The 25,219-nt window shown below is 44.4% G+C and overlaps 1 protein-coding gene across 1 annotated transcript; it reads right to left on the bottom strand.

Moving 5' to 3' along the window:
• Positions 1-2,658: 2,658 nt before the first annotated feature.
• On the bottom strand, positions 2,659-24,209 carry FBLL1 (fibrillarin like 1). The gene is made up of 4 exons (XM_059917654.1): positions 24,045-24,209; positions 11,957-15,512; positions 9,698-9,774; positions 2,659-4,355 (listed from the first exon to the last, which is right to left on the bottom strand). The coding sequence occupies exon 4, from the start codon at positions 3,754-3,756 to the stop codon at positions 2,752-2,754; it is 1,005 nt and encodes a 334-aa protein (XP_059773637.1). The 5' UTR covers positions 3,757-4,355; positions 9,698-9,774; positions 11,957-15,512; positions 24,045-24,209; the 3' UTR covers positions 2,659-2,751.
• Positions 24,210-25,219: the final 1,010 nt, after the last annotated feature.

Here is a 25,219-nt window from a genome sequence, read left to right as displayed (position 1 = left end):
CTTTCCAAAAGCCAGCAAGATGGGCATTTTAGCTGAAAGTTCCCATCCAGCCCTAGTGTTATGGGCTGAATTGTATTCCCCCAAATTAAAATGTTGCAGCTCTCTCAAATGTGACTGTATTTGGAGATAGGGCTTCTAAGGAGGTAATTAAGGCTCCGGGAGGTCATAAGGGTGGGGCTGTAATTTGAGAGGGCTGGAGTGCTTCTAAGAAGAGGAAGAGACCAGTGATCTCTCTCTCCTCCCCTCTCTCTCTCTGTCTCTCTCTCTCTCCTTGTGCAGAGAAAAGGCCCTGTGTGGACCCAGGGAGAAGGCAGCCATTGACAAGCCAAGGAGAGAGGCTTCACCAGAAACCAACCCTGCTGGTACCTTGACCCTGGACTTCCAGGCTCCAGGACTGTGAGAAGGTAAATGTCTATTGCCTAAGGCATGCAGACTGTGGTATTTTGTTAGGGTAGCCGCAGCAGTCTAAGACGCCTAGGGACCCCAATCTAATGCCTCTGGGAACCCAAGCAGGTCAGGTGCCCGATGTCACTGCTACCTATGTCCTGAATCTCACTGCTCACTGGAATTACAGTCCCATACTTCCGCCCCCACCCGCTCCTCCCCATCCTCCAAAACCAGGTTTCAGCTTCCCTCCTATATTCCCTTAGTCCTTATTCCTATGTTTCTCCTGGGACTTACCATGTTGTTCCATTGGCCCAGGAACCCATCTGCAGCTCAGAGACATTCTTCAGGAGGTTTTTTTCATGCCATGTCTCCACTGATGTTCCCACTTCAAGCAGCTTCAAACATGGACTATAAATTTTCTCTGTATGTGGGAATGCTCACACCAAGGAAAGAGGCCAAGTTTCCCCTGCCATGTCCCTGATCTGGAGGGACAGACACCTTGTAAGCAGGCTCCAAGAGCTCCTTATTGAGACTGAGCTGGCTCTGAGGAAGGACTGGACCCTTTAAGATTCCAGAAGGAATCATCCTGTTTCCTGGGAGTCCATTCCCAGCCTCAGGGTTTCATCCCAGCAATGAATCAATTAGCCTAGGACTGGAGAGAGGGCTTTTCAAAGTAAGGGAGCCAGCATAGACCTCAGGGGAAAGGCCATAGATTTTGGAGTCAGACTCCTGGGGGTTTGGTTTCTGGCTGTGAGACTTACCGGGGGATCTTAAGCAAGTCACGTCATATCTCTGAACTGCAGTTTCCTCCTCTGTTAAATAGGAATAATAATCCTCGCTTTGCAGGGTTTTAATGAAGATCTCACATTGTTTGTGGAAATGCCTGGTTCGGGGTTCTGCAGACATTTACTCCGTTCACCCTCTTCTTCCTGAGTCAGTCTGGCCAGCAAATCTGAACTGTAGCTCTCCCCCCGCATTGTATGGAATAGCTTTTATGTGTGCGTTGTGGGAAGGGGAGGGGAGGAGAAGGGGTGGCTGCCTTTTAGAAATCTGATTTATCTTCTTATTGTGTGAAGGAAGTATGCCCTCAGAAAATGCAAACTAACCATAATCTCTATCCAAGCACATCTTCAGGAAGGTAGACCCACTCTCCAAATGACGGATTAGGGAGCAATCATTCCCGGATGCAATGTCGATGACGTTGGCAATTGGCAGTGGGGATTTCTTGAGTGGATGAGTGAATGAATAAATGAAAGGCCTTTTTAAGTCTTGGTTTTGGAACATTGCCAGCTCTCCTGGGATTGTTCAGTTTCCTGCTCCCTTTGGGCTGCTTTTGAGAGCCAGAATTGAATGGACTGAGATTCAGGGCCTGCAGGAAATGCCTTTCAGAGACAGATACTTTCTGGGAGTCATTTCTCTGGTTATTTCTGAGACACTTGGTGATGCCACTTTGGGTGTATTATGCCTTGTGGTGGGAATACTTTTTGAGGTAGACTAACATCCTCCCTCCCTGCCTTGTTTTGTTATTTTGAAATCTAAGAAAAGGGTAGCACAGGGAGGTGGAGAAAGAACAGAGAAGCCAGAGAGCCCTGTTCTTTGTGTGTGTCCTTGTGTTAGGACTTGTGGTCTGTTCAGCGTGGGCCACGTGGGGGAGAGGTAAGACCCCATTAGTGTACAGGAAATAGCAGTGAATTTCGAGGCGCAAAGACTGGCAGTTAAGTTCTACCTCCTTACTGGCTGTGCAACCAGCTTACCTTCAGAAGCTCTGTGGCTTCCCCTGTAAAAGGGGAATGGTAGCAAAGCCATCTTGGGGCTGGTGTGCTGATCACACATACTAGGGAGTGCAAAAGGGCTTCCTTGAAGAGTAAAGTACTAAATGTATATTATGGTTAGGACTCTGGCTTGGAGCCAGACAGATTGGGTGTCTTAGACTACACGACCGTCCATCAATATCCAATGCTACTCCCTGGAGTCAGGCTTGGTCACGTGACGTGGTCAATGTGTAAGAAGTGTCCCCTCGGTTCCAAAGGGGATTTTATAAGCTCATTATTTCCCCAGCTCTCTTCCCCTGTCCCTGTGACGAGTGAAGAGGGGCCCCGAAGAGTCAGGACCCTGAGTGATTGGAGTAAGCACAGTCCCCAGGCTGATCCTTGATAGACCCCTATCACCCGTTATCTTGGCTATTTTAGAGTTCGGGGGATTTGGAGATTTGGGGATAACTGAGTCTGGCCTCACTGATACACCTGGGTACTGTTTCTTTATGCCATTTAATAGAAAAGCGGTGCACAAAGAAAACACACATATAGTAACACTGAACACAGCACAGCCTTAGGCATTATCTCAGGGACAGCCCGAGCTGGGTTGCTACTTGTTGGCGCTCTTGGGAAGGGGCCGATAGACCCCGACGACCACAGCGTGGTCCCTCTCATAGGGCTCCAGGGTCAGCTGCTCTTGAGGCTTCAAATTCTCCTGCTGCAACTTCCTCACCTCAGAAGCAAACACTGCCTCGGCAGATGCGGTGGAGTCGATGCAATTGGCCTTGATGGAGATGAGGAAGTGGCCCCCGTTGCGCAGGAAGGTGTGGGCATTCAGAGCCACGATGCGGGACTGGTCTGGCTGGGCCACATCGGCAAAGATCACGTCCACCATCCCAATGAGCATGCGGTACTTGAGGGGGTGCCGGGCGTCTTCGAGGACTGGGATGATGTTGGTTCTCTTCTTGGCCACGTTGACCAGATCGCGGCCGGCGCGGTGGGAGAACTCGACCGCGTAGACTAGGCCGTCAGGGCCGATGATGTCGGAGACGTGGGAGACGGTGGTCCCCGAGGCGGCACCCAGGTACAGCACTTTGGACTTGGGCTTGATGTGAATCTGGTCGACCCCGCCCAGTATGGCCGCGGCCAGCTTGGAGCGGAAGGGGTTCCACGTGCGGTACTCCTGTTTCACGCCGCCCTCGGTCACCGTGACCCGCCGCTCGCCGTACACCGACTGGCCGGGCACCATGTTCAGTGTGACCAGAGCGTCCTCCGCCCCGCGATAGATGAAGACCCCCTCGTGCCGGTGCGGTTCCACGGATACCGTGGTGACGCCCTTCCTGCGGCGGTTCTTGCTCTTGGCCACGCCACGCCGCTGCCCGCCGCCTCCGCGGTCCCTGCCGTCTCCGCCACCACGCCCCCGGCCCCTGCCGCTTCCGAAGCCGCGCGTTCGCGCTCCGAAGCCGCCCTTGCCCCCCGGGCCGCCGCCATCACCTCCTGCTCCTTTGCCCCCGCCTCCTCCTCTGCCCCCTCCTCCGCCTCCTCGCCCTCCGCCCCAGCAGCCACCCCCGCGGCCGCCAGACACCCCACCGCGCGCGCTCACCGCCGACTTCATGGCGCGCCCCAGGCGCCGGGTGGCGGGGGGGGGGTTGGGGGGTGCTGGCGGCGGTTGTCAAGGGTTACCGGTGGCTCGGAGTGGTTGTCAGGGACCGCCGGTACCTGGGGGCGGTTGTCAGGGTTGCCGGTGTCTGAGAGATGTTGTCGGGGTCGCTGGTGGCTCCGGGGCGGTGGTCCTGACGCTGGACGAAGGTTAGCGACAGCGGTTGCCTGCCGGGTTAGCCGCGGTGGGCGGCAGGGACGAGGCGGGCGGCGGTGGGGACCAGCTCTACTGCAGTCCCCGCATCCCTGGAGCCGCCCGTTGACGCAGCGACGGGCGTGATTGCATCACACCCGCTATGGCGACCCTGCAGCCCCGGAAGCCCCCGCTTCCCAGCGCGCGCGCAGACGCAGCCTGCTCCCTTCCCTCTTCCCCAGCTTCTGCTTTCGCGGGGACCCCTGGCAGTTCTCCTTGGCGGGAGAGGGGGAGACAAACATCGGCTTCAGTACTTGCTGCGCCACTCGCTTGCTGTGTGGTCTCAGAAAGCTTACCTGACCTTCTCCGAGGGTCTTGTCTGAACTTGGGCAAGTTTCTTGACCTGTGTCTCATTATTCCATCTGAAAACAGAACGTACCACAAAGGTTTGTTTTAAAGCACCATATACACTTGCCCAGCCATGGTGCATGCTAAGTGCTCTGTAAGCATTAGCTTTTTTATGTTTTTTACTTACTTGATTGATTGATTAATTAATTAATTTTGGCTTACAGGATCTCAGTTTCCCCGCCAGGGATTGAACCCAGGTGACGGCAGTGAAAGTGCCGAATTCTAACCGCTAGACCACCAGGGAACTCCCTGTTTAGTTTTTTAATGTATTTCTTTCGGTCAATCTTTAATTGAAATGTATTGCTGATAGCTCTTTTGCCACCTGAAAGTGGCTCTGGCCCTCTTTTACAAGGTTGGTGGAAATGCACCTTGGTACAGATATTCTATCAAACCCTTAAACAACGTACCTATACTTCCACTTAGTTATTCCACTTTGAAATTTTTATCCTAAAGGGATGATCCCAGCGAGAAATGATGGTAATTAGAAGAGTGAAGGTGGTGATGGTAGTAGTGGTGATGATCATCATTGTCATGGAAGTGTTGGCAGAGGTGAGATGAAGTAGCCTAATCTAAGAGCTATTTAGAAGATAGAATCCACAAGACTTTCTACTACATTGGACATAGGAAGCCAAAAAGAGGAAAATTCCAAGCCAGGGATTTCCAAAGGATAGTGACTCCCCTGATGTGGTTAATAGCCTGCAAGTTTCAGCCCTGGTTGCTCTCTATTTAGCTCTGCTCTTTTCCATCAACTGTGCTAAATCCTAGAACCTGTTCTCGGAATATGGGGCAGCAAGAAAATATTGATTCTTCAGTTTGAATGGGGACACATACACCAGAGCACTAAATCCTATAACACACATCAGCAAGAGCCAAAATCTCATGTTTATCATTGAGTTCTAGTCTACGTTTCAAAAACCTGCTCTTTCAATATGCAGCATCTTCCTGAGCATAAAAAAAGAATCATTGGACTTCCCTGGTGGCACAGTGGTTAAGAATCCGCCTGCTACTGCAGGGGACATGGGTTCGAGCCCTGGTCTGGGAAGATCCCACATGTCATGGAACAACAAAGCCTGTGTGCCACAACTACTGAGCCTGCGCTGTAGAGCCCATGAGCCACAACTCCTGAGCCTGGGTGCCACAACTACGGAAGCCCACACGCCTAGAGCCCGTGCTCCACAAGAGAAGCCCCTGCTCGCCACAACTAGAGAAAGCCTGTGCACAGCAATGAAGACCCAACGCAGCCAAAAATAAATAAATAAAATAAAATAAATTTATATTAAAAAAAAATCATTAGGCAGCACCATGGACAGCAAAACAGGTGTCAACGCAGAGGCTTGCTCGTTCTGTTAGAACCACGGACAGCAACACCAATGGAGGCCGGTTAAGCTACTGGAGCTTGCTTTGGGCTCAACCAGGAGCAACGCAAGATGGTGTAGGTAGGTGGTGTAAGCAATCGGTGGACCTCCCTATTAGTGGGACTAAGTGCCTGGTCCAGAGAGGGACAAAATGTAACTGAATATTAGGGCAAATGTCAGGCAGAGTCCACACAGCAAAGCTTTCATTCCATCCTGGACCAGGAGTCTTTCTGTCTTAAATTCATGGACAGCGACACCAGGTCTGGTTTTCCCTTCTGTCCAAAATGCCTCCTTAATGTGGGCCAGAAGCCTATGTGTTGGAATGTGGACAAGGGGTCAGAGAGTGCACGTATGGTTCCTGAGGTGTACGGTCCACATAAAACACTCTCTTTAGAGGTTTCTACTCTCGTTACAAGGGGTGCTTCTCCAAATTGATGAGCTATGCTTGGTGCCTTGGTTTGGATTTCCCCCAAATCAGACCCTGTAATGGTTAATTTTGTGTGTCAACTTGACTGGACCACAGGATGCCCAGATATTTGGTTAGATGTTATCCTAAGTATTTTGTGAGGGTATTTTGGGATAATATTAACATATAAACTAGTAGACTGAGTAAAGCAGATTGCCCTCTATAATGTGGGTGGGCCTCATCCATTCAGCTGAAGTCCTGAATATAACAAAACGCTGACCTTCCCCTGAGTAATAGAGAATTCTCCTGCCCGACAGCCATTGCACTGGCGTATTGACTCTTCCTGGGCCTGTAGCAGCCTGCCTGCTTTTGGCCTTGAACTGCAACATTTGCTCTGCAGATTTTAGACTTGCCAGCCTCCATAATCACGTGAGCCATTTCCTTATAATCTTTCTATATAGATACATAGATGTAGATGTAGATATAGATATATAGCTATAGACGTGGAGCTATAGATATGGATATAGAGAAATAGATGATCTATCCATCCTACTGGTTCTATTCCTCTGGAGAAACCTGACTAATACAGACCCTGATACAAGGATTGGGTCCAGGTGATCCCAGGAAGCACATGTGGGTGTGGGGAAAATGAGACAGGGAAGGTAGAAAAGCTACGAAACAGTGCATTAATGAGCAGATTAGCACAGTGCATGATTAGGGCTCAATTGTTCTTTTTTTAAATTTATTTGGTTGCACAGGGTGTTACTTGCAGCAGGCGGGCTCCTTAGTTGCGGCACATGGCTTGCACATGGGCTCCTTAGTTGTGGCATGCAAACTCTTAGTTGCAGCATGCATGTGGGGTCTTGTTCCCTGACCAGGGATCGAACCTGGGCCCCCCTGCACTGGGGGCATGGAGTCTTATCCACTGTGCCACCAGGGAAGTCCCATGGCTCAACTGTTCTGATTACTCTCTGAGAAACTGTGTAGAGGGCATCTCAGAATTGTTCCACTGCAGGCTGGGAGGCAGGGGCAGTAATCCACCATTCTCCCTTCCCCAACTGTCAGGAATTGTTTCTGGAAATTTTTTTTTTCAAATGTTTATTTATTTATTTTTGGCTGTGTTGTGTCTTCGTTGCTGCGTGCGAGCTTTCTCTAGTTGCAGCGAGCAGGGGCTACTCTTCTTTGCAGTGCACAAGCTTCTCATGGCGGTGGCTTCTCTTGTTGCAGAGCACGGCCTCTAGGTGCACGGGCTTCAGTAGTTGTGGCACGTGGGCTCAGTAGTTGTGGCTCATGGGCTCTACAGCGCATGCTCAGTAGTTGTGGCGCACGGGCTTAATTGCTCTTCCTGGACCAGGGATTGAACCCGTGTCCCCTGCATTGGCAGGCGAATTCTTAACCACTGCGCCACCAGGGAAGTCCTGTTTCTGGAACATTAACTGTCTTATCCTTTGAGTTGCTCCTGTGTGTGGCTCAGCAAATTCCCCTGATGCTTCAGACAGCCCTCAGGCAGAGAAGCAGGCACTTGGAATGGGGAGCTGCAATCACACTGGAAGCTCTTTACCACAGCTGCAGGTGAACTCAGAGGTGAGTCTAGGGGATATTAGATAGGGCATCAATGGTGCCTGCTTTAGTTGGCCACTACATCTCAAATACAGCCCGAACTTTGTTGTGCAAACAGAACTTGGAAAAAGTACATGACTCATAAAGCTTATTACATCAGGAAATAAAGTCATACTATAAATGTACAAATACTACCTGTATTACAGGTAGTATTTAACTGTATTTAACTTCACAGTACAAAACTCTCATCAATAAGCATTAATATTTTTCCCTCTGGTGCACAGTATCATGGAGCTCTGCAGTTACATTTGAATAGCTTATTCCTTTTTTGATTTTATTCAGGGTACTAAAGCCCAGTCCTCCACAATGAACCCTCTCCACTATGCCACCAGGCTACTGAAGGAGATCAGAATCCAACAGCAAGAGATCCGCCAAACTTTACCTTAAATAGTTTAGATAATTCTGTTTGCCACTCTACGTATAAGTCTTAGAGGGCACACCTACTGACATATCTTGACCTTTCTCTTATCACTTTCTGTTATGTTGTCATTAATTCTCCTTCACCACGATACCAGTATCTCTGAGGCCCTTGTTCACAGCCTCTGTTTTAAGTGGACAATGGTGGCCTTTCCAGTGCACTTGCTGCTCATTTCAGAACTGATGCTCTCAAGCAATTCATGCCTTCCCATGTGATTCCATTAAATGGAATCCATTGGGAGGGATGGCGAGTGGTTACAAATTCTAAACATAAGGAGCAATATCTTCATGAATTTAGAATTGTTCTGCAGGAGTAGTTACTGTAAACTAGCAGTAGGAGTGTGCCACCTTGCTGGGGGTGCCTATTTCCCCAGGTTTTGGTGGCCCGCCCTACGCACTAGATTTCATACCAGGGCTTGAAGCAGCCTCCACCACACTCTAGCAGTGACAGTTTCTCCAGATATCTTCCCACCCCTGCCTCTAGTGGCCCATCAGTTGCTTCATATTACTGATGTCATTTACAATAATCTGCTAAGGCTTCCAACATCACTCTCCCTCCAGGTCTGCAAGACAAAGGTGGCTTTCTCAGGCTTTTTCCCACTGCCTCATTGCTGTTGACAGCTTTGGAATCATTACAAACCAAGTTTTCACATCTTGTTTCTGATCAGAGGCAACCTTTCCCAGCACGACGTTTGATGACTCCCACAGAGACCTTTTCTGTCTCCCGCCTTTGATTCCTACCTTGCATAGCCATTTGCTACAGGCTCTCTGTTGGGCTGCTCTAGCCTGGGAGCACCCATCACCAACAAGACTCTCAGTCCAGTGGAACATGTTCCCCCTCTCCTGTGCATGACCCCAGAATGCAACCAAGGCAGGGACTCGTGCCAAGTATTGGCATCATAAAGAGATTGAGGTGTCAAAAAAAACCTCTGCCGCTCAAAATTTCATCTGCGGCTACTTACAACATTAAAATCTGTCTCATTTTCAAAGATTCTTTAGCAGTGTGTCTCATCTGCTCAAGAAGTTTCTTAAAGGGATAAGTTGGCATTGTGATCCAGACACTTCTGACAGCCAATAAGAATAACTATGGTCTCTTCAACTTTTGCTTACAATTGACTTATTATTCCATAATGTATGCCCTCACATGATGTTCATAATTATATCTGGGACTGGGCTTCAGTAGTAACATGGAGTACATCAGTTCTACCCATAGACTTCACGAGATATACGAGAAACTTTTCTCTGTTTCTCTCATATACCATTCCAGAAAATTGCCTAAGGAGTGACTAGTCATGATTTAGGTAAGACCAGCTGGAAGGCTGTGCAACCTCATCCCCAGTCTAATTAGCATTTAAACGTTCGCTCCTGAAGAGGCTTCCCCAACCTGTTTTCTATAAGCCGTGGTCTGCTTCCAAAGGTGACTCCAGGGATTTGCATCTCTACCCCTAGTGACAGCCACAGTTGTATCTGGTCAAGATGGACCAGGCTATGATGCAGTAACATATTACAGCCCTCAAACCTCAATGGATTAATACACCTACGTTTCCCACTTGCTTACATTTCATGTCCATTGAAGATCTGTGGCAGGTTCGCTCCACATGGTCACTGCACGGCTCACACACCAACATCCTGTGGCTGTAACATGAGAAACAAGAAGGCTCCCATTGTTGCCATGCGGGAAGAAAGGGCATGGAGAACTCACTTTCCTTTTTCTCTGTTGTGGCCTAGGGTTTGACACAGTCATTTCTACTCACAACCCATTGGCCAGGACTAGTCACATGCCCTGTCTAACTGAAAGGCAGCTGGGAAATGTGGGTGGGATCATTGGTGAACAGTAAATGTTTTTGTCACAGGTATCTACTGCATAATGTCAGTCTGGCACACCTGGATCAGTATACCTACATGAACATCACAGACAAAATTTACTGTTCAGTGTGAATATATTTCAATTTATTCCTCAAGACAAAATGTAATACCTTTTTACTAACACATGACTAAAGCCCAGAGTAATAATCAGTTCTCAATCTCATGTCTAATATGGCATGTTAAGTAAAAAAGAGAACCGTCTCTCCTTTTCTAATATCTGGGCCTTGGAGAATAGTTCAAGTCCCTTAATTGGGATTCCATTGACGTTTGCCCACTACCTCACTGGGTGTGGCACTTCTTCTCTGGGGTGGCTCAGACTCTCACTCCATTTCCCCCTGTAGAATTAGTGACTGACACTTAGTAAGTCCTCAAAAAGCTTAGATGGCTGCATTCATCAGGGTCCTCCAGAGAAACAGAAATTTATTTCTCAGTTCTGGAGGACAGAAGTTCAAGAACAGGATGCTAGCATGGTTGATGGTCGGTTTCTGGTGATAGCTGTCCCTTTCTGGCTTGTAGATGGCCACCTTCTCACTGTGACCTCACCTGGCAGGGAGAGAAAGTAATCTCTCTGGCATCTCTCTCTCTCTTTTTTAAATTTATTTTATTGAAGTATAGTTAATTTACAATGTTGTGTTAATTTCTGCTATACAGCAAAGTGATTCAGTTATGCACATATATATATTCTTTTCCACCATGGTTTATCAGAGGATATTGAATATAGTTCCCTGTGCTATATAGTAGGAGCTTGTTGTTTATCCATTCTATATATAATAGTTTGCATCTGTTAATCCCAAACTCCCAATCCTTCTCTTCCCCTCCCCAATCCTTCTCTTCCCCTCCCCCCTCCCCTTTGGCAACCACAAGTCTGTTCTCTCTGTGAATCTGTTTCTGTTTCATAGTTAGGTTCATTTGTGTCATATTTTAGATTCCACATATAAGTGATATCATATGGTATTTGTCATTCTTTTTCTGACTTCCTTCACTTAGTATGATAATCTCTAGGTCCATCCATGTTGCTGCAAATGGCAGTATTTCATTCTTCTTTATGGCTGAATAGTATTCCATTGTATATATGTACCACATCGTCTTTATCCATTCATCTGTTGGTGGACATTTAGGTTGTTTCCATGTCTTGGTTATTGTAAATAGTGCTGCAATGAACATTGGGATACATGTATCTTTTCAAATTATAATTTTGTCTGGATAGATGCCCAGGAGTGGGAATGCTGGATCAAATGGCAACCAGTTCCTTTTTAATGGCTGAATAGTATTCCATTCTCTCTCTCTCTCTCTCTCTCTCTCTCTCTCTCTCTCTCTCTCTGTGTGTGTGTGTGTGTGTGTGTGTGTGTGTGTATGTATAATAACTTCTTTATCCATTCATCCATTGATGAACACTTAGGTTGTTTCCATGTCTTGGCTAATGTAAATAATGCTCTAATGAATGTGGATGTGCAGATATCTCTTCAAGTCGTTACCAAACCAAACTTGGGTCTATTCGCCTGCAGCAGAGCCAATCTACTGACACGGGGTTTTGGTGAAGAAAAGTACAACATTTATTGCAGGGTGACAAGCAAGGAGAACAAGCAGCTAATGCTCAGAAAACCTGAACTCCCTGATGGCTTTTAGGAAATGGCTTTTTCTTTCTTTCTTCCTTCCTTCCTTCCTTCCTTCCTTTCTTTCTTTCTTTCCCTTGCTGTTTTCTTTCTTCCTTTTTCTTTCTCTCCTTTCTTTCTTTTCTTCCTTCCTTCCTCTTTCTTTCCCTTTCTTTCTCTTTCTTTCTTTCCTGTGTCCCACGACATGTGGGATCTTAGATCCCTGACCAGGGATTGAACTCGTGCCCCCTGCAATGGAAGCATGGAGTCTTAACCACTGGACTGCCAGGGAAGTCCCTAGGGAAGGGTTTTAAAAGACAAAGTGAGGGAAAGTGTTGTGGAGTATGTGATCAGCTCACAATTTTCTTATTGGTGGGTGGTGAGGCAACCAGATGAGGTCACAGAGGTCAGCATTATCAATCTTCACGCTCCAGCTCGTCTGGGGGCTACATGTTAGTGGTCAGCATGCAGTCAACTTCTTCCATCTTGTGGGGGTTTTAATATCTGAAAAACAACTCAAAGATCTGGATCAGGATATTATCTACAGCCTCTGAGGAGGAATTAAAGGTCATTGACTTTTGTTTTATGGTTAAACTATTATTATTTTGTCTTGCTTGATTGTTTTCCTTTGTTTCTGTATTTCTGATTATATTTGCTCTTTGGAAGGCCTAGGAGGCTTAAGTTTTTTTTAAAATAAGAGATGGAGGACACGGGTTGGGTGTCTTTCCCCAGAAAGACCCTGTAGGGTCCTGCTCAGTTTCAAAGATAGTGATTTCATTTTCTTCAGGTATATATCCAAAAGTAGAATTGTTGGATCATATAGTTGTTCTGTTTTTAATTTTTTGAGGAATTGCCATACTGTTTTCCATTGTGCCTTCACCAATTTACATTCCCATCAAAAGTGAGCAAGAGTTCCCTCTTTTCCACATATTCACCAGCACTTAGCTCTTGTCTTTTTGGTAATAGCTATTCTAACAGGTGTGAGGTGATATCTCATTTTAGTTTTGAAATGCATTTTCCTGATGATTAGTCATGCTGTGCACCTTTTCATGTACCTGTTGGCCATGTGAATATCTTTTGGAAAAATGTCTATTCATCTATTCTGATCCTTTGCCCATTTAAAAAATATATATATATATTTATTTATTTGATTGCACTGGGTCTTAGTTGCAGCAGGCATGCTCCTTAGTTGCAGCTCCCAGGCTCCTTAGTTGTGGCTCTCCGGCTCCTTGGTTGTGGCACATGAGCTCCTTAGTTGTGGCATGTGAACTCTTAGTTGCAGCATGCATGTGGGATCTAGTTCAGTGACCAGGGATTGAACCCAGGCCCCCTGCATTGGGAGTGCGGAGTCTTAACCACTGTGCCACCAGGGAAGTCCCTGCCCATTTTTTAATTGGATTATTTGTGTGGGAATTTTTTTTTTTTTTTTTTGGCTGTTGAGTTGTATGAGTTCCCTATGTATTTTGGATATCAACCCCCAATCAGATATGTAGTTTACAAATATTTTCTGCCATTACATAAGCTACCTTTTCATATTGTTGATTGCTTCTTGACTATACACAAATTTTTCAGTTTGATGTAGTCTCACTTGTTTATTTTCACTTTTGTTGCTTGTGCTTTTGGAGTCATATCTAAAAAAAAAATCATTGCCAAGCCCAATGTCAAGGAGCTTTTCCCCTATGTTTTCTTCTAGGAGTTTTATGGTTTCTGATCTTACATTTAAGTCTTTAATCCACTTTGAGTTAATTTTTGTAAGTCATGTAAGATAGGGGTCCAATTTCATTCTTTTGCATGTGACTATCCAGCTTTCCCAGCACTGTTTATTTAGAGACTATCTTTTCCCTGTTGAGTATACTTGTCTCCTTTAGGTCAAAGATAAAAAATAATCTTAACTGTTAAAACATTGGTCTGTTTAAATGCAATGCTCCTGTCTCCTCATAGTACCTTAATTGAACTCTTACTCAGTTCCCTTGGTCACAATATGAAATTACTTTAGCCAAAAATATTCAAGTTTGCTGAGTATACTATTTAAAAACACAGTGCCTTTAATATTTCCTTTATACTTCCTAGTAAGGCTGAGCCCTTTTCACTGAAGTACCTTCTTTTTCTTCAATGACTCAGAGACTCAGAATATGTAAGGGTTCTCAGCTTCCAGGTTCCTGCACATCTTGGTGTGCTACTCAGAGCTCTGTGCCCTGCAAAGAAAGAGCAGCTGGCATCCCTCTCAGTCCACCAGGTGCAGGGCCATGGAAACAGGAGATCTTAAAGCCATGGGGATCGGTGATGCACCTGGGATGGGTACAAAGGCTGGCCTGAAATCCAGGTGGGCTAGAAGGAAAAGGCAGGAATCTGAAAAGTACTAGAGGAGAAAGAGGAGAGGAAGAGAGAGAAAGTAGACAAGGAAAAACATGTACTTCAAGGCAAACAGACATGAGTCCCAGTCCTGGCTCTGAATTGTTATGTCTTCTGAATAGCTACGTCTTCATTGGAATAATCAGGTTGTTGGAAGGATTATAGAGTCTTACAATAGGTGCTCAGTAATGAGTAGTTCTTATCAAAGTTATTACGCCAGAGCAGGTACAGAGGGGCTTATGATGTTGGCAGAGTGCCTTTGCTGCTAGATATTGGCACATTTTTATTAAACTATACTTGCAACCCCTTAAAAAGCCATTAGGTATTAACTAAGCAAGAACATAGGGAGAAAGAGTTTCCTTCTTCTCCACCTAATCCCTACTCTTATTTCAGTCTCCTACATTGGCACCTCAGCCTATGATTTTTTGCCATCGGCCAGGCAAACCCAGTGACAGGGACCAGACCATCAGGCCAAAAGAGTTGATGTTTCGAAAGAATAATTTTTCCAAAAAGGAGGATAAAGGGTAAAGATGTAGTTTCACCAGCTCTTGCTGATTCAGCCCCTGATCTTAGAGTTCTTCACAAAAGAAACTGAGTTGTTTATTATCAGGCATTATGCATTATTTTTCTGAAGTCGGTTTCTAAAATATTCCTAAAGGAAGAAAACTTCCTTCTATATTCCTGGTACTGAGCTGATTGTTTCATTTCCTATAATCCTCACAGTAATCCTAGGAAATGGGTATTTTTAGTTCCGTTGAACAGATGGGGAAGCTAATGATTGGAGAGAGGGCGTAACTTTTCTAAGCCAAGTTAAACAGCTTGTAAGTGGTAATTAACATTTGTTAAGTGTCTACCCAGAGCCATCTCAATGATTATTATAATCAGTAGTAGTAGTAGTAATAGCAATGGCAGTGACGACTGCTTTTGAACCCTGTATATATTAACCATATATATATTATAGTTATTAGTTTATTATATATATATATATATATATTTGTGTCTAGTTGGGGAGGATAAATAAGAACATATATATATATTCTCATTTATATATTATATATAATACAAATATAAATGAGAATATGATAAATTCAGTCCAAATACTCATGCTCACAGCTGGCAGGCAAGGTTAAGGCGAAGAGGGTACGTAACTCTTCCAGAGCCAAACAGCAGGGAAGTAAGTAAGTGGTTGAGCCAGGAAAAACCCGGCCCATATTCTATGAATTCCTTCATAACCAGGACATATACTTCTCTTGTGTTTTAACACAGAGTTAGGGTGCAGTGATCTCAGGCTGATTAATTTTCTCAGTACTAAGCTAGTGTTGCCAAACCTGTCAAACTCAATATCCAGTGCTGACGAGGATTTAGGACATGGAGTTTTCATGCATTGCTGCTGGGATTGTGATGTGCTTCCCTCCCTCTCAAGCCATTTGTTAATTGTGCTGAAGCCTTTACCAGGCGTGTACCTTCTGACTCCACAATTCCACCTCTTGGTGTTTACTAGAAGGAGAATGATCATGGATCTGTGCCAAGATTTATACCCAAGAGTCTTCACTGCAGTATCACCTGAAAAAGCATAAGTTAAGAAATAAGCTCTGTGTTCAACAATACAAGATTGATATAAATTGTAGCATAGCCATAAAATGGAATATAATTTGCTACTAAAACTGATGGTTTTTTTTAACTGTTTCTAATATTCTCCAATTATCTTTTATTTTTTTAAATTTTATCTATTTTACTATTTATTTGTTTGCTGTGGGTCTTAGTTGCAGAAGGTGTGCTCCTTAGTTGCAGCTTGTGGGCTCCTTAGTTGTGGCTCGCCGGCTCCTTAGTTGCAGCTCGTGGGCTCCTTAGTTGTGGCTCGCAGCCTCCTTAGTTGTGGCATGCGAACTCTTAGTTGCGGCATGCATGTGGGATCTAGTTCCCTGACCAGGGATTGAACCCGGGCCCCCTGCATTGGGAGCACAGAGTCTTAACCACTGTGCCACCAGGGAAATCCTAAAACTGATGTTTTGAAAGAATATGCAAAGCCATGGACCAATGCCCATATTAACTGAAAAAATCTAGTTAAAATATGACCCTTTCCCATTATATATGTACACACATGCATATGTTTGTACACAAAAGGAACAAAATACTACAGTATTTATAAATGGGCATTTAGATTATTGGTAACTTAATTTTTCTTGTTAATTCAGTTTCTGAAGTTAGTTCTGTGGTGGGAGTTCCCTGGCGGTCCAGTGGTTAAGACTCTGTGCTTTCACTGCCGGAGGCACAGGTTCGGTCCCTGGTTGGGGAACTAGGATCCTGCAAGCCATGCCATGTGGCCAAATAAATAAATAAATAAAAATAAAGTCAGTTCTGTGGCAAGGGGGAAAAACATTATTTTTAAAAAGAATAACTGTAATATTAGCTCTCAATCTAATTTTGATTAAAACCATTTGGATATCCATAGGAATGAAAGGAATGCGAGGAGGATAATAACAGAAAATTAATTTACATTCCAGCTTCAAAAAAATAGGTTCCATGTTTTTCTCTGATACACTGTCTAGGGGAGAGGCCTAGTCAGGAAACACCAAATAGGGTCCAAATAGGATGCAATACTCAGCCTCTGTTTTTCCAGTTAAGAGCCAACTAACTATTTATTTGGAAAAATAAAAGACACTCTCGAAAGTTGGAAATTTCTTGAATGGCTGACTCCAACTCTCTACTGAGTTTGCCCTTAATATTTGGCAAATACTCTATTCAAAACAAACCAAGGAGATTAGGCTGGTCTAGGGATTCAAGAAGGTCATGGTGAGCACAGAGCTCTCATACAGTTCCTCAAAAAAAAAAAAGACTGTTTTTTAGAGCAGTTTTAGGTTCACAACAAATTTGAGCAGAAAGTACAGGGTTCTCATATACCCTGAGCCCCCCACCCCACAGGCTCGCACAGTATAGATGTCCCACACCAGTGCTACATTGTTCCCATGATGAACCTTTGTTGACACGTCATCATCACCCAAAGTCCATAGTTTCTATCTGGTCTCACTCTTGGTGTTATACCCTCTATGGGTTTTGACAAACACATTTTATTTCTATTACAGGACTAAACTTATTAAAGTTAGTTTCATAATTACAGCTAGAGCTCACTGGGAAAGGTAGAAACAATGCTGAAAGGGCCAGTTGGGAAGGAAAGGACCAATGGATCAGTGCCTCCCTTCAAAGGGTAGCAATCCTAACCAAACAAGGGTCTCCTAGAGGGTGGTCTAGGACAAACCCCTCTGCACCCAGTCTGCAAAGGGCACTCACACAGAATTTCTGGACTCCTGTCTCAGTCAGACACCAACACAGGAGACTTGGCTTGACACTCCTTGTAGCATGGTAGCCTCTCAGTCCACTGAGGTCCCTGTTGCCCATCTAACCTCTATGTTCAGTGAAGAATTCCCTGGGGTGGGGTCTGCCCTTCCCCTTCCCTTGCAGAATACAGGGAGAAATGCTGGATGGCCTTTTTAATACCCCAAACCTCCCTCCCTTAACAAACTAGAAGCAACTCAAATTTTCTGATAATTATAAAAATGTTTGTCTGTGGTAACCTTTGGCTCCCTATTAGGTTAGCTGTATGAAATTTGTCCCATATATCCCCCTTCAAGCCTCTAGTTTCTGTGGATGCATCTGTCCCATTTCATACCACCACACTGGAGGCTCTTAGCTCTTTTTTTAGTTTTTATTTTATTTTATTATTTATTTATTTATTTGGCTGCATTGGGTCTTTGTTGCTGCACGTGGGCTTTCTCTATTTGCAGCGAGCGGGGGCTACTCTTTGTTACAGTGCGCAGGCTCTCATTGCGGTGGCTTCTCTTGTTGCGGAGCACAGGCTCTAGGCACGTGGGCTTCAGTAGTTGTGGCTCATGGGCTCTAGAGCGCAGGCTCAGTAGTTGTGGTGCATGGGCTTAGTTGCTCTGCGGCATGTGGGATCTTCCAGGACCAGGGATCGAACCCGTGTCCCCTGCATTGGCAGGTGGATTCTTAACCACTGCGCCACCAGGGAAGTCCTGCTCCTTTCTAAAGTGAAAAATTCTTGTTCTGACCTATTCTGAAGAAAAGTAGGTTGGGGAGTCCTTCAACTGCACCCTAGACTTCATGATTAGAGCCTGAGACCTTTTAAAATAATGCAACTCACTAACTTGATTCATATCTAATCTGTTTCTTAAAAACATTCCTATAATGAGTGAGCCTGAATACTGTGAGATATAATTGAGCCTTCTCACCCTGGGGCTTCCTGGTACCTTTACCCATGCCATGCCCCCCTTTTACCCCCATTTTAGCTGGGGGCTCCTTGATGTCTGAGGTACTGTATCGTACTGGGCCTAAAAGGAAGCCTGGTAGGGGGTAGGTGATCTGTTGATGTTTGTTGCCTATGCTTGAGCAGACTCAGCCAAAGCAAAGAAATGAGGCAAAATCACTTCCCTTAAACTGTCTTTCACTAAGGAGGGGGCTACAATTTGCAAGTTCATCTGCAGCAGCTCTGAGCTGTCCTGGTGTAGAAGAGCATTCAGAAATAAGGAACCCAGGGCTTTGTAAGCATGGGCCCTTTGTCCAAGGTACACAGCAGAGCTGGAAACAGACCAGTTTCTTGGCTCCTGGTAACTTCTCTGGCCTCTTTAGAGGTGTGTCACTCTACCTCAGAGATGGACACATCCTTCCCAGGCTTAGCTGGATTGTGAACCCTTGGGTACAAGCCGGGAAGTCTGACAGGACTCTGAGTAAGAGCTTGCTGCCCACAAAGCACACAGACAGACAAGACTAGGTGTGGTAGATGAAAAATGTTCCTAAAAAATATCAGATCCTAATTCCTCAAACCTGTAAATGTTACCTTATATGGGAAAAGAGTCTCTGCATATGCACTTAAGGATCTTGATATGGGGAGATTATCCTGAATTATTTGAGTGGGCCCTGAAGGCAATCACATGTAACTTTATAGGCAGAAGGGGATTTCACAGAAGAGAAAGTGACGTGATCACAGGGGCAGAAATTGGAATGATGTGGCCAAGTCAAGTAATGTTGTCAGCCATTGGAAGCTGGAAGAGGCAATAATACCTTGATTTTGTCCCAGTGATACTGATTTTGGACTTCTGGCTTCCAGAACTGTGAAAGAATAAATTTCTATTATTTCAAGCCACCAAGTTAGCAGAAATTTCTTATAACAGCAGTAGCAAACTAACACTAAACAACATAAAAGGAATGATTGTCCCATAGAGCAGAAACTATGAGCTGGTGACCCAGAAGCATTCCCAATCCCCCAACTAAGCCCGTGTGCCACAACTATTGAGCCTGTACTCTAGAGCCCGTGAGCCACAGCTACTGAGCCCGCGTGCCACAACTACTGAAGCCCGTGAGACTAGAGCCTGTGCTCCGCAGTAAAAGAAGTCACCGCAATGAGAAGGCTGCACACCACAATGAAGGGTAGCCCTGCTCGCCGCAACTACAGAAAGCCCGCGCAGCAACGAAGACCCAATGCAGCCAAAAATAAAATAAATAAATAAATTTATAAAAGTAAATAAAAGCTCTAAAGAAAAACAGGCATTACAGGATGAGAGAAAATCAAGTCACCAGCAAGATACAGTTTGTTCTCCCTATTCGTGGATTCCATATTTGTGAGTTTAACAGCTTGCTAACATTTATTCATAACCCCCAAATTGATACTCATAGAGCTTTTGCAATCATTCATGGCTATGCACAGAACAGTGAAAAATTTGAGTCACCCAATGAACACATTACCAGCTTAGGTAAAACAAGGTGCTGTTCTGCCATCTTTTGTTTCAGTTCACATACTGTAAAAAAATGGTCCTTTTTGTGGCCTATTTAGTGACACTTTTGTGCTTTTTATTGGTGATCTCGCTGTTTAAAATTGTCCAAGAAGGCTATGATGTGCCTTTGAAAGCAAATAAGTGTGTTACATAAGCTTTGTTCAGGCATGAGTTATAGTGCTGCTGTCTGTGAGTTTTCATGTTAATCAATCAACAATACATATTAAATAATATTTTTAAATTTGATTAAAAAATTCATTGAAATATATAGTTGATTTACAATTGTTAGTTTCTGGTGTAAAGTCATTCAGTTATACATATATAAAAATATATTCTTTTTTTTACATTCTCTTTCATTATAGATTGTTACAAGATACTGAGTAGAGTTCTCTGTGCTATACTGTAGGTTCTTGTTGGTTATCTATTTTATATATAGTGTGTATATTTTAATCCCAAACTCCTAATTTATCCTTCCCCCCTCCTTCCCTTTGGTAACCATAAGTTTGTTTTCTGTACGTGTGAGTCTATTTCTGTTTTGTAAATAAGCTCATTTGTATCCTTTTTTTAGATTCCACATATAAGCAACATCATATATTTGTCTTTCTCTGTCTGGCTTACTTCACTTAGTATGATAATCTCTAGGTCCATTCATGTTTCTCCAAATGGCATTATTTCATTCTTTTTTTTATGGCTGAGTAATATTCCATTGTATATATATTTGCCATATCTTCTTTATCCATTCATCTGTTGATGGACACTTAGGTTGTTTCCATGTCTTGACTCTTGTAAATAGTGCTGCTATTTAATTAATTAATATGATGTATTACTTGGATTTATTTTCAAATGTTGAACCATCCTTACATTCCTGGGTAAGTCTCATTTGCTCATGATGAATTTTCTATTTTTTCTTGGTTCCTCCTTATAGTTTCTAGTTCCTTTTTATAGTAATCTGCATTTCTGCCAATAGCCTTTCTTAATTCCTTCAGTATTTTCATTATCTCCTTTTTGTCTATTAGACTGAAGAGGTCTGTTTCACTGTTGGTTGTTTCAGGGGAATTCTCTTGGATCTTTTTATTGGCAATGGTTCCTCTGCTTCTTCATTTTACTTATATTTCTCTTGCTCTATGAGTTTAGGAAAAACAGTTATCTACTCTGGTCCTGGAGGGCTAATACTAATGTGGGAGCGTCCCTTTGTAGCCTACGTGGGTTTAACATTTTTGGCACAAGGGCTGTTTTTAGTATGGATGGCTGCCACCTCTTTCCTCAGTGTATGCTGGCCATTATCCCCTTGATAGGAGGTGTGACTGGTGGTGTGGTGGCCAGAGCCTGCACTGGATGTTGAGTGGGGCCTCCTCTTTGCTCTGTGGTTGTCACTGCCCTGTCAGGGGCAGGGTCTGCTACCTAGATGTTGGAGTAGACGTCCCCAGATCTGCTTCTGAGCTGCGTTACTGAGCTGTGGTGTGAGGTAGATGGGACTGGAGCACTCCCACTGGGAGGGGAGCCACTGAGTATTCCTCTGCTGGAGCTGTTCACCGGTGAGTGTGCTCTGATGTGTCACCTTTCACCCATTGTCTGGGCTCACAAAGTACACTGTTGTTGGCACTGCCCTTGGCCCTGCCTCAACCGTGGGTATGTCGGCCATCCACCCAGGTGTCTCAAGGACACCAGCACAGAGCCACTGAAGTCAGGTCCCAGGACAGCAGAAGTCCCACACCTGGACCTGCTGTGGGAGCTATAGAGGTAGCTTAGACCCTGGCACGGCCCAGACCCTGTGTGCATGCACCCGCAAAACCCACAGCTATTAAGGCCAGACCCGTCCCAGCTGCGGGAGCACCCGCTGTCTGTTCGGATGTCCCACAGGCACTGAATTTTCAGCCCTGCTTCCTAAGTTGTGTGGCCCCTGGGGCTCAGCTGTGCTTTTGGCCCTACCTCTGAATGTGGGCAAACTGCTGGTGTCTGCTCCTGAGGCTGTGGTTGGCCTCAGAGCCTGCCTAGGTGGCATCTGGGGCCTGCAAGACTGCCCAGGTGGGACCTGGCCGAGGCAGGGCAGCTGGTGCGTGCTCTCCCGGAGCCTGAGTGGGCAGGGGCTAGCACGTGGAGAAAGAGGCTGTAATGGCAGCTCCCCCTCCCCGCTTCGTGCACCACTTAACAACGGTGCTTCGTTTCTATGGTGGGCCTGGCTTCTAGCCCTGGTTGTGGCCGTACCACACTCCAGCTCCTTCAGTCTGTCTCCGAGCAGCCAACACCAGTCCTCTCCCCAGGTTTGTCCTCTAAACCCCGTGTTTCAGCACCCAGCCCCCACCTGTACCAGCAGATGTGCGTTAGGCTGGGGGTACAGGGTGGTGGCTTGGGCCGTCTGTGTAGGTCTCTCTGTTCTGCCTGCCACAAACTGGTTGTCGTGCCCTCCTCTGAGCCTCTGAAGCTCCTTTTCTGTCCCAGCTGATCTCCCCGCAGGTGAGGGGGCTTCCCAGGGTGTGGGAATCTTTCCTTTCTTCAGCTCCCTCCCAGTGGTGCAGGTCCTGTCCCTTTTTTTTTTTCCCTCCCTTTCTTCCTACCCAGTTATGTGGAGATATTTCTCATCCTTTCAGGTGTTTTAGGACTTCTGCTGGTGTTCAGTAGGTGTTCTATAATAATTGTTCCATTTGTAGATGCATTTTTGGGAGGAGGGGAGTTCCACATCCTACTGCTCCGCCATCTTGATTTGAGCCCCTCAGTTGCTCATGATGTATTAATTCTTTGAATATTGTTAAATTTGATTTGCTAGTACTTTTGAGGTTTTCACCTATATTCATATGGGATATTGATCTGTGCTTTTCTTATCTTGTGATGTCTTTGGTTTTGGTATCAGGGTAATAATGGCCTCATAGAATGAGTTAGGCAGTGATTCCTTTCTTCTATTTTTTGGAAGACTTTGAGAAGAATTGATATTAATTCTCCTTTAAAGGTTTGGTAGAATTCACCAGAGAAGCCATCTGATCCTGGAATTTTCCTTATTGGAATTTTTTTGGTATAACTGATTCAATCTCTTTACTTGTTTTAGGCCTATTCAGATTTTCTATTCCTTCTTCAATCAGCTTTGGTAGCTTGCGTGTTTCTAGGAATTTTTAAAATTTCATCTAAGTTGTCTATTTTTTTGGCATGCAACTGTACATAGTCTTCTCTTACATTTTATTCTGTAAGGTTAGTAGTAATATCCCCACTTTCATTCCTGATTTTAGTAATTTGAGCTCTCATCAGTCTAGCTATAAACGTTTCGTTTGTCAATTTTATTGATCTTTTCAAAGAACCAAATTTTGATTTGATTTTCTCCATTGTTTTCCTATTCTATTTCATTCATCTCCACTCTAGTCTTTATTATTTTCTTCCTTCTGCCTTCAAAATGTTAACTAATTAGGGAAATGCAAAGCACAACTGAGATACCACCTCACACCCAACAGGATGGCTACTATCAAAAAGTGTTGACAAGGATGGAGAAATTGGAACCCTTGTGCACTGCTGCTGGGAATGTAAAATGGTACAGCTTCTGTGGGAAACGTGGCAGTTCCTTGAAAAATTAAAAATAATTACCATTTGATCCAGCTATTCTGCCTCTGAGCATATACGCAAAAGAACTGAAAGCAGGGTCCTGAAGAAAACTTGAACACTCATGATCATTAGCAGCATTATTCATAATAGCTAAAACATGGAAGCAACCCAAGTGCCCATCAACAGATAAATGGACCAGCAAAATATGGTATATACATACCACAGATATTATTCAACTTAAAAAGGAATAGGTATTTCTAAACATTTCCCTTGTAATTTCTTTTACTTTATATTTTTGAGTTATTTTCTTAGTGATTGCCCTGGGAATAATAAGTAACATCTAAATTTAGTTTATAACAACCAGGATCACACAACTTTAGTTTATAACAACTTCATATCAACAGTGTACAAAATGTTTGTTCCTATATAGCTCCATCCCCCACTTCCTGTGTTTTCTGTAGTTGTCAATCCTACTAAGAGGCGTCCCCAACCCCTGCGCTGTGGACCAAGAAGACTGGCACTTAATTATTGCATTTTCTTTTGCTTTTTATTTGATTGTGTGTGTTTGTGTGTGCATGGGTTTACATCACTCAGTGGCTTCTGCTCCCTAACTTTTCTCAGAGATACCTTTAAAGTGCTTCTTTGGGGGAATTTTCTCATTTATAGGAAGTTTTAGTCCTAGTTTCTGATCGCTTCAGTTGAAACTGTCTACAAACACAATGGGAAATTGGGGCTTCATACCATCCAGCTCTACCCCAAATGTTGAGAATTAAAAAGAACAAACCTGGTAAAATCCTGGTGACCAAAAGTGTGCTAGACAGGGTGGGTGTCGGTGGTGAGCAGCAGCCCCGGGACGCCTCCCTCCTCCCTTCGTGGTTCAATCAGAGGGATGCAGACAGGCTGAGTGTGGTCCGAAGTAAAGGGTTTAAACTCTTTCATTCCTTAGCAGTTCTCATTCAGTGACACAGACAACTGATGAAGGCGAAATAACTGAACGTTAGGAACCGGGCCATGCGGCAGGAGGTGAGCAGCTGGCAAGCGAGCAAAGCTTCACCTACTGCTCCCCATCACTCGCATTACCGCCTGAACCATTACCCTCCACCCCGTCTGTGGAAAAATTGTTGCTGAAATTGGGGGCCACTGCTATTGAGGATCCCTTGCATGTGATTTGAGTAGCTTCTCTCTTGTTGCTTTCAAGATTTCCAATTTGTCTGTCTTTCAACAGTTTGATTACATATTTCAAAAAGGATCTCTTTGAGTTTATCCCATTTGGAGTTCATTAAGCTTCTTCTATATGTAGATTAACGTTTTTCATCAAATCTGAGAAATTTTTAGCCATTATTTCTTCAAATATTTTATGCCTTTCTCTCCTCTCATCTGGGACTCCCATTATACATATGTTGGTACTTTTGATGGTGTCCTATAGGTCATCTCTTAGGCTCTGTTCATTTTTTAAAAATTTCATTCTAGGCATTAATATAATTCTTTCTCAGACTGTATAATTTCAATTTGGCCTATCTTTAAGTTCTTTCATCTATCTATCTGCTCAAATCTGCTGTTGGGCCCCTCTAGCAAATCTTTCATTTCAGTTATACTTTTCAACTCCAGAACTTCTACTTGGCTTCTTTTTAATAATTTGTCTTCTCATTGCTATTCTTCTCTCTTTGGTTAGATATTTATTCTCAATTTATCCTTTATTCTGTGGACATGGGCTCTGTGCATACCAGTCATAAATGGTAGCTATTGTCATAACTCATTAAGATCATATCTAAGGCTCCTTTGAGCTTGGAGACCCTTGGAAACAGCATGGTGCAATACCATTCATGTTTATTAAGCATTTGTTTTTCTAGAATAAATGGTAATGAAGGTTGTGTTCTTGGGGACTATAGTAGGGCTCAATAAATGGGATTCCTTATTTAATTAAAATTAGTGAAAGTATTTTTCTTTTCAGAAGCCTAG

Source organism: Balaenoptera ricei, chromosome 3 (assembly GCF_028023285.1).
Source record: "Balaenoptera ricei isolate mBalRic1 chromosome 3, mBalRic1.hap2, whole genome shotgun sequence".
Taxonomy (NCBI): domain Eukaryota; kingdom Metazoa; phylum Chordata; class Mammalia; order Artiodactyla; family Balaenopteridae; genus Balaenoptera; species Balaenoptera ricei.
The sequence above is the reverse complement of the archived record's forward strand: the minus strand, read 5'-3'. Positions and strand labels throughout refer to the sequence as shown.

Excerpts from the sequence above, each read along its gene's own strand:
- FBLL1 (XM_059917654.1), bottom strand. The coding sequence starts at position 3,756 with ATGAAGTCGGCGGTGAGCGCGCGCGGTGGGGTGTCTGGCGGCCGCGGG.